Source organism: Ambystoma mexicanum, chromosome 3q (assembly GCF_040938575.1).
Source record: "Ambystoma mexicanum isolate Mex_15411 chromosome 3q, UKY_AmexF1_1, whole genome shotgun sequence".
Lineage (NCBI taxonomy): Eukaryota > Metazoa > Chordata > Amphibia > Caudata > Ambystomatidae > Ambystoma > Ambystoma mexicanum.
In genome coordinates, this window is record NC_090926.1 from 682216411 (window position 1) to 682235516 (window position 19106).

At 45.9% G+C, this 19106-nt stretch overlaps 1 protein-coding gene across 3 annotated transcripts in view; it reads left to right on the top strand.

Annotated features, from left to right (window-relative positions):
• PIK3R5 (phosphoinositide-3-kinase regulatory subunit 5) overlaps positions 1-19106 on the top strand; it is a 518653-nt gene that overhangs the window by 460817 nt on the left and 38730 nt on the right. For all 3 annotated transcript variants that reach the window (XM_069654585.1, XM_069654582.1, XM_069654583.1), the window contains exon 18: positions 8005-8120. In XM_069654585.1, coding sequence (XP_069510686.1) covers positions 8005-8120 — 116 coding nt within the window. The remainder of the gene's footprint in view (positions 1-8004; positions 8121-19106) is intronic.

Sequence of the window (19106 nt, forward strand, 5' to 3'; positions counted from 1 at the left end):
AAAAGTAGTGGACTACCGCTCCCGACTGTTGCCGCTCACTAGCATCACTTGTAAAACCGAAAACGTGCTTGTTTCCTCGTCATCCTCCTTTTAATCCCGGCTGACCAACCCTGAAATTACAGAGGATGAACATATTGTAAAGGTTGAGATCAAGGTCAAAACTCTGGGCATGACCTTTGATTCCTCCCTATTCATGCTGCCCCAGGTCACCTACATTTAAAAAAACAACAACTACCTTATGCTTAAACAAATTAGGCCGTATCATTTAGAATATCACTAGATTAGACTATCACAATTCCCTTTGTGCCGGTGTTCCTATATCCCCCATTCAACAACTTCAGGTCCTGCAGAACACCATAGCCATGGGCCGAGTGCTTAGAAACCTTGTAGCGTTTGTGCCTTTTCCTCGTGTCAAATATAGAAATAGAAATATACAAATAAAGAGAGGAATAGAGAGCAGCAGTGCACGTTTCTTACCCACAGAATTATTGCAGCACATGCAGCAGCAGTGCAACCTTCCCTCAAACAACATGTCAGCATAGGAAGACATATTTCACACTTCCCTCCCACTGTGCAAGTACAGTGCAGGCATCAGCAGTACAAGCTTCCCTCCCATAGAACAGGTACAGAAAAGTTAGCAGGAACACAAACATTCGTCACACAACCAGTTCAAAACATGTTCCAATTGTGCAAGCTTCTCTCCTCAGCAGGTCCAACATTCCGTCTTTTATCCTGGAAACCTACCAATACGCAAGTTCTTAGTCAAGACTTAGGGCAATTGGCCCTTTCTACAAGACCCCTCTCTGCCAGTTTACCAAATGTGCCCACTATTCATTTATGTATGTATGTATGTATGTATGTATGTATGTATGTATGTATGTATTTATTGGGTATTTATAATGCACCTATAAAGCCAAAAGGTGTTTCAAGGCATATCAAGACAAGGGAGGGTGGAGGAAAAGGAAGAAAACAACAAAAAACATTCCTACTAGGTCTTGATCATTCAGAACATGAAAGTGCCTAATGAGAAAGAGGGGAAGGGTGGAGCAGAGGTGAAGGAAGGGGGAACAGGGAAGAAGACAAACAGTAACAAACAATTCTACCGCGTTGTGCGACAATTCAGAGCGTGCAGGTGCAGAAAAGAGGGGCGAGGGGAAGGAGAGGAAGTGAAAGTGGGGATGTGCAGGAAAGAAGAAAAACTGCGTTCCTACTAGGTCGTGAGACAGTTCGGAGCGTGCAAGTGCAGTAACAGAAAGAGGTTGGGGAGGGTGCAGGAGGGGAAGAGTAGGAAGGCATGAGCAGATAGAAGACAAAAAATAATGTTCCTACTAGGTCGTGAGACAGTTCGGAGCGTGCAAGTACAATAGAAATGAGGGGTGAGGAGGGAGGAGGGGAAGAGCAGGATGGCGAGGAAGGGTAATGCTAAGGTGGGAAAGAGGAGAAAGGGACATAAAGTGCAAGTGAACAGGTTCACATGCACTAATGGGGAGAGGGTGCACAAGGGAGTGGTAGAGGACAAAGGGAAGGGAGCACAGTGGCAAGGAACGATTGCAGAATCCACCAAGGCTGGAGCAAAAGAGGCAATGTTTTCCTAGAAGTTCAGGAGGAGCAGGGATCACCTATTGCATGAGACTCTCACAGAGCGGGGCTATCCAGAGATCTCGTCAGGTGAAGTGGGAGAGAAGAGGAGAATAGGAGGGAAGGGGACAGAGGGCCAAGGGAGTCCTGGCAGTAGGTAAAGAAGAAGCATGAAGCACCTACAGAACAGTAGCAATTCAATCTAGAGTCAAGTGTCAAGGATAAAGGAAAAGCCTCAGTTTCAAACAGACAGCAGAAAAAGCAATACACCCAGATATGAGTTTGCTGGAAAGGACGAAAAAGGCCTAAGTTTAAAACATGCAGCAGAAAAAGAAGAAACACCTTGATACAAATTATTTGGAAGGGCCTAATTGCCTGTGAAGACAACATAGAATTGTGGGTGATATACAGCAGACTAGAGCAATTGGTAATAAGGAGTAATAAGAGAGGGTAGACAGTTTAATAGGGAGCAGTAATGGCTGTTCCCCTTAGCAGCACCTTCCTTACCTTGTCAGTCGCTGCTGGTTGACGGCTGCGCTGCATGCTCCCATGGCGAACACTGGCAAACACAGTCTGGAGCTGCTACTGAGGAGCTGCCCTCAGCCGTGGTGGCTGCACGGCACAGGGGCTTCCCTAGGGGGAAGACTACACACAGCCAATCAGGGTCCGGTGGGAGGGAGGGGAGAGGCAAGAGATGGAAAAACAGGAAGTGGCAATCCAGCGCAATCAAGGGCAATTACAATTTCAAAAAGTTACATGCTCCAGAACAAGATGGAAAAATGGGGTCGCAGGAGGCCCCAGAGCCACACCCCACAAGAAAGCAGAAAGGAAATGAAGAGGGAGTTGCAGCAACGCAGCTGAACCCATGCTGGAATAGAGAAAGGCGTCAGCCAATCAGGGTCCAGTGGGAGGGAGGGGAGCAGGCAGAGAGGGGAAAGCAGGAAGCAGCAACCAAGCGCGATCGAGTGCAATTACAATTTCAAAAAGTAACATGCCCCAGAACAAGATGAACAAATGGGGTCGCAGGAGGTCCCAGAGCTACTCACCACAAGAAGGCAGATAGGAAAATGCTGCTACAAGCCCAGTGTCCATGTCAGTGTGGTGGAACGGCACCACAGGAAATCCCAGGAACTGTGCTAGGTCACATGGACCATCAGAGCCATCTTTGATGGTAGTACACCAGACACACAGATTGCTTCCTAAACCTCTACACCTATTCGGTATGATTGGTGCCTTTCAGACCAATCATACTAAAGCAGGAGTTTTACTCCCACCTGTCTACCGCTTGTTGTGGCCATCACAGGAAAATCAAGAGTGGAGGAGTGGACATGCATGAATAGGCCAGAGGTAGATCGGTCACATGACACTCAACTCCCATCTATAGGATGTGCCAGGCATTCCTGGTCACCAAGAGGAGTCTCCTGATCACCCCTCAGTCTAAGCAGGTCAGAAGGCCACAGCCTAATCTGCTCTTTCTTGTCAAAAGATCGAGATCATTGGAATGAACCAAGGGAATACACCAGTTGTGCCCGGCCAGGATACACTCTGCTAGGCTGAAAAAGATATCGTACTGGCTGACAGGCCTCACACAATCACACATCTGCCAGGAAGGGTTTCCAGACTGAGGTATGCAGAAAAGGGTTCTCAACCAGTTCTCCCCGAAATGCTGGTGTTTTGACATCACGTTCAGATTCAAGTTTCTCTATTTCACAGGTTTCTGTTATGTGCCTCTATGCAGGGTGCAGTAGCAGACCCAGGTGCAGCAGCGACACCTAGTGGCCTGTTGCTGTACGTGCGTTTGAGGAGGAGCCAGCTGCCCATTTTCTTCCTTACAGTGTTTCTTTATGAAGTCTCAAATCGGAGACAGACCCAGTGAAGCACTGACAGTTCAGTTTCGGCTACCACCAATGGCTGACAGGATGACTGGATGGGAGGACCTGATTCTCTCCTCTAGGAATCCGTGTGCGAGGTTGCCTGTGAAGGAATAGTCATTTACTGGTGCAGCAGTGCCACCTGCTGGAAACCACATTATATGAGGTCCTTGATGGATTTGCGGCTGGCTCCCTGTGGTACTCTTTTCTAGTCTCGGTCGTAGGCGGGGACAGTCAATGGGCCTCATTATAATAGTAGCGGGGCGGTATGAACGATGCTGGTAAGGCACCAGCACTGTTCACCGTTCATACCGTCCCGCCGCATTACGAGTTCTGCTCGCGGGTTCCTGACAACCCGCCAGATCTTACCTGGCGGGCTGTGTGGCACCCACGAGCAGAACTCGTGATTGCACCGGCACAACGGTGCGGTGCAACGATGCTCCCCATCCCGATTCTGTCCCATGGGGCAGAATGGGGATCGGGAGCCCGGCAATACTGCCACCCGCTAATGGGCAATTACCGCCCCATTCATCTCGTAATGGGCCGGTTATTGCCCAATCGCGGGTGGCAGGCCGGTAGCGAGCATGGCGGTAGACGTGCCTGCCACACAAGCACGTCTACCACCATGCTCGTAATGAGGCCCAATGTCTAGTGCTGTTATTATTATTATTATTATTATTAGGATATGGTATTTATGCAGCGTGGACCTAGCTTTGAGAAGCAATGGAGCAACTTTACAGAGGTGGAGTGTGTTCAATAAATTGTAAATTGTAATGGGTTATTTATAACTGCGCTTAATACCCAGGGTTTTCTAAGCGCAGACCAGGGATCGAATCTGTGCTGCTCCGTGTTGCTCCGTGTCGTCTTGCTTCCGTGTTGCCCCTGAGCTATCCTCCCGAGACTGCCCATAGCAAGGAAAAACGCAACAGTGCGCCTTCGTGAGACTTGTAAGAGAATATATGAAATGCAATTGTGCCGGAGCGGTTGGAAGCGGTGCTCCTCTACTTTTTAAAATTAAGTTTTACTGTTCCTATGTATGGCAGAAGGCGTGGTGATGGGGTTTGTGGGACGCGGGGGCAGGCCAGCAAGCAACATACTTCCACTACTTCTTTTCGTACACTTCGACAACTGGCCATTAAAAATCAAGACCGAAAAAACGAGTAATTAGGGGTGCATTCCATTTGAGAGCAGCACTGCACAGTGTAAAAGAAGTGCAGGTTGGCAGGGAAGTATTAAGTGTTTCTCTGCTGGACTAGATATGGTTTGCAGTTGTATATATATATATATATATAACACGTTGCGGTACAAATCACGTGACATGCAACACGGATTCCTCCGCAGTGCTGCAAGAGATGTGCACTGCTCTGCCCCACAGATACGCTGTGGAATGTGCGTGTACAGATCACCGGCCGGACCCCAGGTGTTTCATTTACTGGACTGGCTTAAGAGGCTTAAGAGGCTGATCTGTTGGCCTGTCAGGTCAGCCAGAGAAGCAGATTGGAAAGGAGAAGAAAGGCCTAGCGAGGCGGAGCTGGCACCTGCGTGTGCAAAAGTGCAGTTTCACTGCTCTTCTGTCTGCTGTGTTGAGGGCAGAGGGACGGGCGCAGGGGAAGAGGAAGTCATGCCTCACCCAGGACTGTATTGAAGAATAGAAAGCTCTGTTCATCCAATCACTTTACGGGTTTTGCGGTAAACAATGTTGAGCTGATGATGATGGAGGAAATTATCTTGAAAGATCATTTTACAAGTCCCGGAAGAGAAAACGTGAGGCATAAACGCAGGGCAAACACCATCTGCCCCTCACTTTTAAAGTTTGCGAAATGTTTATTGTATTTGAAGGCGGGAATGGCATGTCTTCCATGCATTCCTCCGTGGTTTATTTAACACATGCAGCGCCTGTTCACAGCAGGCAGGTTGCACAGCAATCCATTGCACATGCCCTTTGGAAAGTGTTCATTGGCATTTACCTCGTTCACAAAACGGAGAGGTACACGCGAAAGCGTGCATGCGATTTCACCTTTTATTTTTCATTTGTAAATGCACAAACAAGGCACGCAGAGCACCAGTGCCTACATTGGTGATGCAATGCATCCAATTTGCATTTTTTACAAAAAGACCCCCACATTTATTATTATGCCCAAAATAAGACACCACATGTCTAATTTGCAGATGAAAATACCCTTATAAGCCTCCAATAATAACAGCACCATTCGGAAATAACACTATAATCGTGGGATTGTGACGTCACTGCATGCACTTTTTACAGCTCTCCGACTTATACAGTTTGAAGTATAATGCAGTTTCTGCTCCCCGCTTCAGCAAAGACAACTAGTTACCAAAATACTATAACATCACCTGTGGCTCAGGTTACTGATTGTTTAGCATTCTACTCCCCCTTTTAGTTTTGGCTCATTAGTGCAACCTATTCAAGCCAAAATATTGTTTTAAAGTGTGCTGACATTAGGATTGGCATGTTGAAGTCAGGAAAGCTCTTTGGTGTCCTTCAGACCGCCTTCCCAGCTGTCCGCTGGGATATGGGAAGCGACCACCTTTACATTTGCCAGGTGTTTGTCTGGGTGACAGCTGGAAGGACCTGCGTGGAAATCGTCTTAGTTTCTTCTCTGATTTATTTTATGGTGGTCCTTGTAAATATAAAAGAAATGATGATTCATCAAATGGTTAAAAAAAAAATTCACAAAGAGATTTTTATTCCAAGAAAAAAGGATTCAGAAAAGGGCCTGTTGCAAATTGCGTCCAATGCATTTCGGTAATTCGTGACCATCTGTAGGGACTATTTCTGGCTTCTCATATCTCCACTTGCTTGAATGCGAAACTGGTGCCCTGCTGGCGAAACGCTACAGAAAAAGAGGTACCTGACTAAGGACTCCTAGAGCATAGCAACCAACAAGCATTAAGAAACATTGATGGCATCAGACTGAAAGAGAGTCAGACTTTGGCTATGAGCAAGTGAAGAAATGAGAAGCCTGAAATAGTTCTGAAGATAGTCACGAATGACTGAAATGCATTGGACGCAATTTGCAACAGGCCCTTTTCTTAATCCTTTTTTCTTGGAATAAAAATCTGTTTGTGGAAAAAAAAATTGAAACCATTTGATGAATCATCATTTCTTTCATATTTACAAGGACTACCATAACAGAAATCAGAGAAGAAACAAGTGGATTTCCACGCAGGTCCTTCCAGCTGTCTGGGACACCACACCCAGACAAACACTTGGCAAATTTAAGGTATCACTCCATTGTGCAAATGGAGTGTCATCTGGTGACAGAACCAAATAACTAAAAAATAACATAATAACTACTTGAAGAGCTTAGAGGAATTAGGCCATGCCCACTCAACCCAATCTGGTAAATCAAAAAAGTCTACCTTTAGCAATGCCAACACGGTTCAATCTGCCTTTGCTTTGTGTACAACTCTCTGTTGCTTGCTACATAGATACATATATTTGTGATGTGTACATCCCATAAAAGACAGTCTAAAAAAATGGGATCATACAATCACTGCGCATTCGAAAATACCGGATTTGAAAATGTTGAAGATTTTGCTTCGAATTTTGCCGCAATTATATGTGGTGGGTAAATTAGGGTATTGAATTATGTGAGGAGGTGAGGGGGATTGCAAAGGTCTCCCCTCGCATATAATTTCACAAAAAGAAAAAATCGGGATTTCGAATTCACAGTGATCACGCAGACATGGAAGTTGCTGTTAGCAAACTCAGCTTCTGTCATGCAAAGTATGCTTTCAAAATAACTATAAAAGGCGGCCTTGAGTTCCTCCAAGTCACTACAGCCAATGCACAGCCCCTGGGGCAGCCGAGGTCCGCTTTCCTACTCACTGTCTTCCCCAGAGAGCTCAAGGAGCCCACGGCAGCCGTGAGCCGCTCATCCACTCCCATGTTGTCCTTTGCATACTGCGATCCGCTGTCCTACATTTAAAAATAGAGTTAGACATATCAAAATGTAGAGACCAGAACTAGGGCTGCATAAAATATTCAGCTGTGACGCGAGGCAGCTTGAGAGCTTTGCATATACATGTCGGCCTACAGGAGTACGTACAAATGGGGAAAGTCACACCGCTGTTGTGTTTGCTCTTGGAAATAAGCATTTCATTGAGGATGTTGAACTTGTTTTCATATTTAATGCTATTATAAAGTAAAACAAAGTAATACACTGGATATAATAAAGTATGTTTTATTATTCACGATTCCATGTTTTTAAATGATAATATTACATTGAATAATATACCCTCACCGCTTGCATTAAAAGGTCAATGAAGTCACCTCTGCATAAATCACTCGACCTGCAGCCACGTCATGTATATGGCCCAGTACTCATGCATGGATTTGCATGTCCTTATAGTCTCCTAGCAGGGGTCCATTACTCTGAGAGTTAGGTTATCATTATAACACTAAAGCTGTGACTCCTGCCGGTGGCCACCCTCTCCCAGGTGAGCTGACCAAACATCGGGGGCGTCTCTGCCAGCACTTGATCTGCCCGGAGTCTGAGCATCAATGAATGCGCCTCTTCTCTCTCCACAGCTAATCGCCGTCTCGCAGATGAAGGTGGACAAGGTGCAGGTGATCGCCATGGCCGGCTGCACGTTTGCCATCTGCTTGGACCAGGACGAGAGGAAGATTCTGCAGTGCGTCACCAGGTATGAGGGAGACGCCGAACAACCGTGGGGTGGTTCTGTATGTTGGACGTGGAGGGAGGAGGGCACATACCTCATGGAAAGTGATAGATGTCAACCATTGAACGTGAGGCAGCCATTACTGGGATGACGCCCATGATAAATCAAGAAATTAGCAAAACATCATAGTTACATATTCACGTTCACCGGACCACAGCGTCGCTTCATAAATCCTCTGGAAGGTGGTAGCAGGTCCGTAGGGATTGGAGGCCACTACTGCACTTAACATCCCGAGGGAACCTATGTTCCCTCACAAGCCAACAAGGCTGCCCTTATTCCAAGGTCAATCCAGGGCACAGCGGCGAGGTCCAATTTGTCAGGCCAACGGTGACAAATGTGTGGAAGCGTGTAGTACAATATGACTCCTTACTGCCAGTAAAATTATGTTATATAATCTTTGGTCAAGTTGGCTCTACTTACATTTATTACCAAAAAAACCACACAAACATAAAATCCCGAAAGAAGTAAGGTGAGTATCAACTTGAGTATGGGCACTGTAACCATTGAGGTTTTAGTGAGTTAAAATCTGTTCAAGTGAGTAAGGCTTTCTCGGAAGGGGTACACCCTGTTACGGCACCTTACGTTCCAGTTCGGTTTCTGTGGCTTTTTCAGGGTTCAGCTGAGAAACGGGTGAGGGTTCTTCCAATGCTCGAAGCTTGAGCATGAGAAGCATCCATAGTTCTGGCACAGAGGGCTTACCTGCACAAATGCAAGAGCGTTGGTATGACAGAAGCTGACAGGAGAAGCTAGTGTTCAGTAGTTTCCCAGGACATGCCACTATGTCCTTCTTAGAGCTGTCATCAGAAGATCATAGGAAATGCCCTCATCCAGGTCTTCAGCACAGAGAGGTTACAGAACTCGCACTGACCCACGCAGGGTAGACAAAGAGAGAAGGAGGCCTCCTGCCCTACTAGCTGGACTAGAGCCTCAAATAGCTCTGGGAGCTTCATCAGGACAGCAGTGGCCAGGGCAGATGTATAAACCAATGCTGCAACACTAGTGCAGACACATTCCATTGACCTTGTAAGGACAGCTGTGGGGTTGGTTTTTAATAGCAGATGAAGGATCTTGGAGCTGTCCCTGCTTAAGTGCGGTCGGAGGACAAGACTGATATGTCTGTGACCCAGTGATGTGAGGGCTGTGAGCAGCAGAGCAGCAATATCGTGATCACTCGGGGGAACACTCAGGTTCTAGCTCAGAACCAGAGGTTTCTATTTTTATTCAAGACACGATCACTCGTTCTCTTATGAAGTGTAATCTTGCAAGCATTGGCCGTCCCTAGATTCTGGCAAAGAGCAATGGCCGGGGTTTGTTCCTAGGCTACTCTTTGTCCACATCCGGCACATGGGCATTTCTATGGCAACGTGCACAACACAGGAACCAATACAACATCAAAGCCACATGGAGGATGAAGTTAGCTCTCATCTTCTGTGAGTCCATCTCTCTGGCTTTCCTTTCATTCACACACAAATCACAAAGATTGTCCAGAGAAGAAGCCCTTGGGTTTGTGACCTTTACGCTCTTTCATTGCCACTCCAGTGCCAGGTTGGATCTCAAGTATTGAAAGGAACCCGTGCTGGAGAGATGTATCCAATTAGCATGCCTTTAGAGGGATCAGGAAACCAATGCACCACCCCATGTGGTTATTTTCACAACCAACCATACTTTTCATGATTATGCTGCACATCAAAATAGAATGGATAAGTCACCGGATTCGGGGTGCTAGTTCCTGAAACAAACAGGCACTTTGTGGGCATCTTGGGGCACTGCACTGAACTGTTGCTTATGTTTCATTGGCGGGCGCAGCCACAGCTGTATCCTTTCCTAGTTACTGTTGAGGTACTGGCACACGCGTTTACCCCTTTCAACCTTACACATCTCACCTCCATTAGAATGAAGCTCCTATCATTGGTCAGGATCTCTGTGGGTTGCATTCAGTGATGGATTGATCAACCCACCCTTCTCTTTGGCGAACTGGCAAAGAGCATCAAGCAGCTGATGGGGCCTGCCATGATGTCAGACTAGTGTTAAAGCGCATTCAGACCTGGAGGAACACAATGAGAGTGGAGGCTGTCTACCCCAAATCACGTTTAGGTGCCCTAGAGAAGTGCGCCGTTACTCAGTATGGCAATGTGTAGATTGATAATGCCAATGGGTCAATGTGATTTCATCGCTTGCTTTTACTTCGCCAGGCTATTAAATGTGCACATTCCATCGAATGTGCTCATCAGGTTTTTTGCCTCCAGAGCTGCCTCCCACACTTATTTTTTACTAATGCCCACCCACCCAAACCCTTATTTGCCCTTTCGCACCCCCCTTAAAAAATTCGATGAGCTCATACATACAATGTAATGCGCATGTTTAAAAGCCTGGCGATGTAAAAGCAGGCGATGAAACGACGTCGTACCATGCCTATTTGGGGCAATACAGTAGCTGACTTGCATGTTACCTCTCCCACACTTTCTTTCCCACTCTTCAATGGTGCCCGCTTCCATTACCATTTCTACAATGTCCGTGTCCCTCCTCTCCAAGGCTCTCTCACCTTTTGAGCACTGCTACCACTATCCTCACCTTCTTGAGCCCTCTAAGAACTGTTATCGCTGATTCCTCCTTCACTCCTTTCACAACTGCTGCTATCCCCATCTCAACCCCTTCTGGAAGGATTAGAAGCGCCCTCTCGTTCTTTACCCCTTTGGCCACTGTTGTTACTATCCTAACATATTCACCCCCTTGGGCACTGTCTTTGCTCGTCTGAGCAGCACCTTCCCTCCTCTTGCTGGTGTCGACCTATTCGACCAGCACTCGCATGCCCCTTATCAGTAATTCTATTTCTTTTGGCTTCCAAGTATAGTCTCCTGGGACCCTCCTTCAGTTCCCAGGCTCCATTGCAACTATGCACTGCACTGCAACAGTGCATCCTACCCCCTAAAGCACATACATATGAGTAAGCCTGAAAATAACTGGATGTAGCCAAACTCATAATGCCCAAGACTGTCTTTTTACCTGTTTGTAACCACATTCTTAAGCAGAAGCGTCCACATGCCCCAGGGTTAGGTGCGCTCTACAAATGTAATAAATAAATAAATACATTATGGCCCAGCCTTATAGACCTCTCTGCTAGCCACCTGGGCTCTGCTCGAACTGCAAGTCTTCCTGCTCTCTACTGGCTTCTTCAAAACAACTCTTGTTTCTGCTTTCCTATCACTGGCTCCTACCCCAAACACCCCCAGTGAAGGACTGAGGCTGTGGGCTCTTACAGTGCTGTGTTTGCATATTCCAGCCGCAGTATTGTGTCAGGGGCTTCAGGTCTGTTAACTGCAATAGGGACGGGCTGTTGGGTTCAGCCCCTGCGATGGGCTCACAGTCCTGCTATGGGGTTCAGTACTGGCTCATCCCTCCCCAAGCGTGGTCCTCTCTTTGCCTGTCACAACCTGGCCCTACTTTTAAATCTCACTCCCTAACCCTGTCCATGGTATATACTCCTTTCGCCTATCTCTTCTTAACTGTATGGGAGTCGAGGCCTTGTGTGATGGATGGTTGGTCCCTTTCTTTCCCTCTGTAGATTTAGATGTGAGTTTGCTTGAGGGGACCTGAGTGGGCAGATGCTAGATGTAGATGTGATTTCCTGTACTCCCTTTAGGGGATCAGAGCAGGCAGATGCTGTGCCCTCCTGTGGAAATGCATGCACGTCCTCCCTTGAGGCTTTGGTGGCTTTGAATGCATTGTGCTGGGGAAAGCCTGATTTCCCTGATCTCATGTGCTTTCTGCTCATGAGGTATGGGTGGTGCCTCCCTTAATGATGCCCATGCCCAAGCCTACATGGCATAATGTGACTTTCCCCTACTCTGCGACAGGTACTTAGTGAAGGTTGACCAGGAGATGCTCCTCATTCCTGCCCTAGAGTAATCATCCGCTAGCCTACAGGCACCCCAATGCATGTTGTGCGTCAGGGGGGGCATAGAAATTCCCTCTCCTATATTCCTAATATATTGTCCACAGGGGACTATAGAGACTTCTTTACTTCTTATTGCAGTCCCCGCACCACAGCTAATACACAAACGGGCATGGGACAGTGCTGGGTAGCTCTCCTCGTCATCAGGGCTGGTCTTCTCACCCTGCCATGGAGAGGGCTCCCATACAGATGTATGTGAATTTAGAGAGAGAGAGAGTGTGTGTGTGTGTGTGTGTGTGTGCACGTGTGTGTGTGCGCGCGCGCGCGCAAGCGTGCTCGCACAAATGCATGTGTGGGGAATCTATCACAGGGTTGTTCTGGGGCAGCTCTGGAGGCAATGGGTATGATACAGTGAATTTCTCTGGACAATGTGCAAGACAGGTCAAGTCACGGGCAAGTGAAATGAGCAGTTCTGGGAAAATAGACATTGCATGGGGCAGCACAGGGGCAAGACACGTCACAGGGGGCAGTTCTGGGACAATGTGAGAGGCAGAGCAGATCTAGAGGCAATGAAACGTTGCATGGGATGGTTGTGGGGCAGCAGATGAGGCATGGAGCGATTTGGGAGCAATGGATGTATTTTAGGGCAGCCTTGGGGACTAAGTGACTGGCTGGATAGATCGGTCAGCGATAAGTTGTTACATAGGCCATTCTGTCCATAACAGATTATATATTGTGCTGGTCCTAAGGCAATGGGCAGGGAATGCGCCAATTGTGGAGGCAGTGGGAAACACAGGGCACATTAGAGAGTAACGAGACATGGCACAGGCATCGCTGGAAAGATGAACATGCATAGAGAAGTTCTCGTTGCAACTTGATTGACACAGGACACATCAGAGGTGAAGCTCCATGGGCACTTCTGGGGAAAAGGGCATAGTCTGAGTCAGCCCTTGGGGCAACGTAGACTGCAGCTTGATAATGTGCTTAACTGAGGCAACAGTGACATGCCACTGGTTTGCTGCCATCTCCATTGTCTGGGGGAAATTAAGGTGCGTCTACATTGCTTCCAGAAAATGGTGAGGCAGGTTTAAAAAGTGCCAAGCCATTGTTGCCACAAAGTTGCAATCCTGGAATCATATTTTCTCAACAGACATCACAATGTGTAATGAGCAGTGTAGATGCTAGCATAATATTATGGTTTAGCGTGTCAAAATCAGCATGGCTTTGTGAAAGTGGTGTCATACGTGTATGGGGCATCGGACATATGAATATAATGATGGGTTTGCAGGACCAACACTTTCATGGGATAGCATTGTGGAGATTTTCCATCCAGTTGTCTGGAGGCAATGCACACACATCGATATTGACCTTAGGGAAAGATGATGTTTATACATGAATCCCAATTACTGGGAGAAAGAAGTACAGCATGATAAGGTGATTTTCTGGGGCTGCACTGTCATGGCTTTGTTTAGAATGGCGTGATGATTTTATGGGGGCAATCGATCTAAATGCCAGCATGATTACATGTTTACTGCAGCAACCATTGAATGGCTTTGTTTCATACAATTGTAATTATAATTTTATAATTTTCAAGGTGCAGAATAGACCCCAGCATGATCTTTTGTTTACTGGGTCAACAATTGCATGTTTTATTTGATGATAATATTAGAGTTATCTGGGGCAATTTATACCAAGCTGCATTGCCCATAGAAAATTATGATGCAGGTTAAAGCATGGCATGTCAGTGTTCCCAAAGTAAAAACATATTAGTAACATTGATTTGCTGAGATAATAATTGTATATCTTGGGAAATGTTTACCGCAGTCTGAGGATGTGTTTTACTTCGGCAATACTGGCATGCGTGGCACTATTGAAACAGTAACATTGTTTATATTCAGGAGGAACAATGCTCTTTTGATCACAAAAGAATGTACAATATATAAGAAATCAATGAGCTTCTTACAACGGGGTATGTTTTAGGGACATTCTGACCAGGTTGTGGAGGGGAGTAAATGGAACAGTCACTGGTGACAATACATAAGTGGACATACTTCAATTAGGGACAACCAACATTGGACATTTTTAAGTGCAGGTAGGCAGTACGGCCAACTGTGCTTGGCAGTGACCATGCTGGGTGAAGTGCTGGAATGGAGACAGAGAGACAAAGGCAGGCTAGCGTTGAGGCACAATATTAGCTAGCAGGCAGATGAGAGGTAGGTTAAGAAGGTAACTCAGAGGCGAGGAGGTAGGCATTTAGTTTGCTTTTGAACAAATCTGTGTGGACTGCTTCTCGGATGTCCGGGGGAAGAGAATTAATTCTATGCAAGTGGAGCAAGAAGAGAGAAAGAGCTTAAGCGAGAGGAAGCACAGGAAGGGCGAGGAACCAGATGGGTAGTCCCAGAGGCAGAGCAAAGATTACGAGAAGGCTTATAGAGTTCTATAGAGGGGGATAGGTACAGTGGTGCCTTACCATGGATAGATTTGTGAGCGAGGGGAAGACATTTAAATCTGGCCCTGCTTTGCATCATCAGCCATGGATAGCCTGGTGACTGTACGAGGAAGTAGGTGTGAAGTAAGGGAGTTCAAAGACAGTCCTGGTAGCGGAGTAAATGATCTTGTTGAGAGGACAGAAAGCATAGTTGGGGAGTCCAAAGAGGTCACTGGCACAGAGGTTCAGTTTAGAGAAGACAAGAGTGGTTAAGAGATGCTTGGCTGTATTGAAAGGAAGGAGGTGCCTGATTTTCCTAATATTTAGGAGATTGAGGCGAGCTGCTGTTCCAGTTTTAGAGATGAATGTAGAGAAGGGTCATAGATGATGCATAGGTTTCTAGTTGGAGAAGAGTAGGGGAAAGTGTGATAGGCAGAGGAAGAGATGAGACAGAGCTTATGTCAGCGAAGAAGAGTACCTCTCTTTTGGTAGAGTTTAACATCAGAGATTGTAAAACCATCCAATATTTAACAGCTGAGAGATAGTTGGAACTTGTAATATTGGGATCAGAGGAGAGTTCAGGAAAAGAGAAGATTTGGGTGTCATCTGCGAAGAGTTGGTACCAGAACCCAAAGAAGGAGATTAGTGCTCCAAGAGCAGAAGTGTAGGTTTAAAGAGGAGTGGACCCAACACAGAGCCTTCTGGAATACCAACAGTTAGAGGAGTGAGTTGAGAGGTGTTGTTGCTCCAGGAGACAGAGAATTGGTGAGGTGCAAGGTAGGATTTAATCCAGGATGATTGTGAACCCCAAGAAGAAAGAGAGTATTTAGGAGATCAGTGTGATCGGCAATGTCAAAGGCAGCAGACAGGTCAAGCAGAATAAGGCTAGAGTATAGTTGGAACTGCTTAGCAGAGGCGATGAAGTTGGACACATTCATGTGAGCAGTTTCTGTGGAGTGACAGGAGCAGAAACCTGCTTGTAGGGGGCCTAGAATGTTGTGAATGTCTAAGATATTGGTAAGACGCTTAAGCCCAGCCCTTTTGAGTATTTTAGAGTAGAGTAAAGGGAGATTGGTAACATGTGATATGTGATTAATGTGGGCAATTGCAAGCTAATTTGTCCATGTGGAAATTGGGAGGGTCATTTATAAGCAGTTGTGCTGTCACATTGAAATGCCATATGTCAATAAACCCCTTGCAGCTAATTCTGATTGCATTGCACATTATAGTCTGGTGATTCTGAGTTTAGTTACTAACACAACAATAATGGTATGCATTCAAACGTGTGGCATAATATTTAAAAGTTGTATATTTTCTATTGAGAAATATTTAAAAGTTGTATCTTTTCTAATGAGATGTGAGTTATAATTTGCTTTATCCCGAATGGGGCCATAGCATATTATATAAGTCAATGCCTGAGTGATTTGACACAATTAGTCAAATGTGCATCCAGCACCTTTATTGGGCACACAATCTTATGATGGGCACATACTTGGTTTAGCTCAGCAAAATGCCCCTGCATATCGTTGGCAGCTTGGCTTCTGAAATGTTGCAACTTTGTGTCCTAGTACAAAACTGCCTGTAGCTCCTTTGGCTTTTTATTCCATCCCCCCAAACATTGCACCATTCGACCAAGATGTCTTGGGAGGCAGATATGTGCTTGTTCACAGTGCTTGCTCGTTTGCACCAATATGTGGAAAAATATATACCCCCACCACTTTAAAAATTTACCAGTCAGCAATGGTTGCAGTAACTTGTTACTTGTTCTCTGACCATACACCTTTGTAACATACTACATTAGGAGACTGCACTGAAAACAACTCCAAATTCAATTTCCATGTGGAAGGCACAAGTCAAGTGTGACTTTCAGCTCCATTTTCACATTTCTTTTGAAAACTCGGAAATGTTTTGGCTTGCAGCTTTTTAAGCCTCAGCATGACAAGCACATTTTGATTCACATTGGTAAAGGAATGTCGCCCGGCTGTAATTATGAATTTGGCAAATCAGGCACTGATTGTGTTCCAGTCAGAGGAGTCTTTGGCACCATGGTTTCCCCGAATCGAATGACGTTGCACTATCTTTCACACATTGGGGGCTGCGGTTTTCATAAAAACTAGTTCTCAGAAATGGGGTGTTCAGTTTTGTGCTTTCTCAAGGCTGCCCTCCCTCCGCAGATACTCAAGACATGGCAGCCAAATGCTCATTACAGATGGCAAAATGATAATTGAACAGCGTGTCTTCTAGAATGTTTCTCTGGGCATAGGATGCTGTCTTGGCCTAGATAAGAGCAGAAGTGCGTGCCACATATCACACCTCTGCGACTCAGGCGTGCAACGAGGTTTGTGGTCATATCACAGTCATCTCACTTTTGAGAGCCGGATACTACCTCACTGCATGTAGCTGCATCTGACAGCCAAAGACTGTATTCAATGTAGCTTTTCTAAATATACATATAACTTTATTTAAACGTTAAAGGGACATTAGGATTAAATTGTACTAATGAAAGAGCTTTGTTAAAGTGACATCATGCTTGCAGTGTAAAATCAAAACCCCATAGAAATGAGCCCGTTATGGCAAGCTACGCAACCTTAACTTACACCCGCTCCATGCACTAGGCATACCCACACATGTCTGCAAATTGGTAATTGTTTTTGATGATGCCATTTGTGGCTCACCTATGATGACTCCCATTGCACTACAGCATCTTGCACAGACCCTCTCTGAATTCCCTCTTCATCTACAGACCACCCTCATGTACCCCACCTTTGAGGAGAACCTCAGAGATTCTACAGTAAACCTCCTTCTCAATTATAAGCATCTCTCCAATTCTGGAGATGTCCACCTTTGGATGGAGGGAAAGAAAAACACAGCGACCAAAACCCCTGTCAGTGAACCTGGATACCCTCCCCCAGATGCATTTAGTGAGTGGACCCATTCATGCAACCTTTCAAACTCTGCATGCAATTCTCTGCAATGAAAACATTATTGCAATGCCACCCCACCACCCGCTGGCATGGGGTGTCCCTCTCACTCTCCCACTCACCAGACTAGTCCCAGCTACATCTCTTCCCAAAAATACCAAGACCCCATCGTCAACTTTCAGACCATGGAAAAGACATCAGGTTGGGCACGCTCGTCACTTAGCATCTAAAACCACTCCACCTTGCCAAACTGATGAGGAACACCTGATGCAGAACTCCATTGACTCCATGCATGGATGTCCCAAACTCTCAATATGTGGATCCCAAAGACACCCTTCAAGATCCTCAAAGGAAACAAGCCCCTCCATGCTATACCACCAACCTCACCTACCTCGATTCAGAGAGCAGGAGGCTGGGGTAAACCCAGAACCAAAATGACCTTGAGAAAGACAAGCTGTGTTACTACCTGCAGCTTTGGATATACAGGGCAGATATGGTAAAAGTCAAATATGTACATTACACACAGTGAATAGAATCTTCACAATATGCCAAGAAGGAAATGTTGAAAAACGTCAAAATGTTTTAGAACCCATCATTATGTAACCCCACATCAACCCATCAACATAACTCTGATACTCATTCTCTGTCCACTTGAACAACAATATCCTACAGATTCAGTGCCACCTAGACAAAAAGACCCTACAGCAACACCCACCCACAAAATGGAACCCCCAGAAACCGTGAGAGCCAGGGATTCATGAGGACAGTTCAGCAATAGCAGCCCAGCGGGGTCACCCACAGACCCTTGTCCTCTTAATATCTAAATAACCATAACTCAACAACCCGGGATCACCCTCTCTTCCAATCATTTGTCAATCAATATGATATGATATTTATAACACACTTAATACCCAGAGGTTTCGAAGCGCGGACCCGGGGATCGAACCTGTGGTGCTCTGTGTCGTCTTGCTTCGAAGGTGAGCACATTGCCCCTGGGCTATCCTCCCAAGCCGAAATGAATCATCCAGCAAGTCTTCAAACTGTTGATGTTATTGCTTCAATAAGGAACACTAACTGTGAATCTCGATGGCCCTTCAAGCGACTGCTCCAATTCCAACACTCCCTTTGCGGCAGAAATCCTAGCAAAGTGCATCTACCAACAGCCTCTGGGGCATGTGGAGACCAGTAACTTCAGGCTTGAATCACAATTCAGTTCAGAATGGTGGGAGGGACAGAATTATTATTATTATTTATTTATTATTACGCCAAACTCACCCGTGGGCCTCATTTTATGAGGCCCACGGGTGATGGATGAAGTCCTTCAGTTTAAACAAGATATAGACTACCTACATGTCCTCATTCACATCTGCCACACAATGTCATCTGAAGAACACTTCAAGACGCCACATCATCAGCACCATGACTCCACTTTTTTGAAATCATCAGCAACTGATGCCTCTCTTGTGCCAGCGTCAGGGCTGATATCCAAAAGTAAAGCTAAATCAACTTCACCATGGCCATTCCTCTGCACATATGGATTCATTGATGATAACATATCAACTAAAATGAAACCCAACTAAAATGGAACTTACGATCTGATATTCCAAAGCATCCACTCTCATAGACATTTGTGGTCAGAAGACATGTGAACCTGCCCTCAGCCGACAGCAACAGCCACAAACCTTGCATTCCCGTGGGCCTATCCCTCA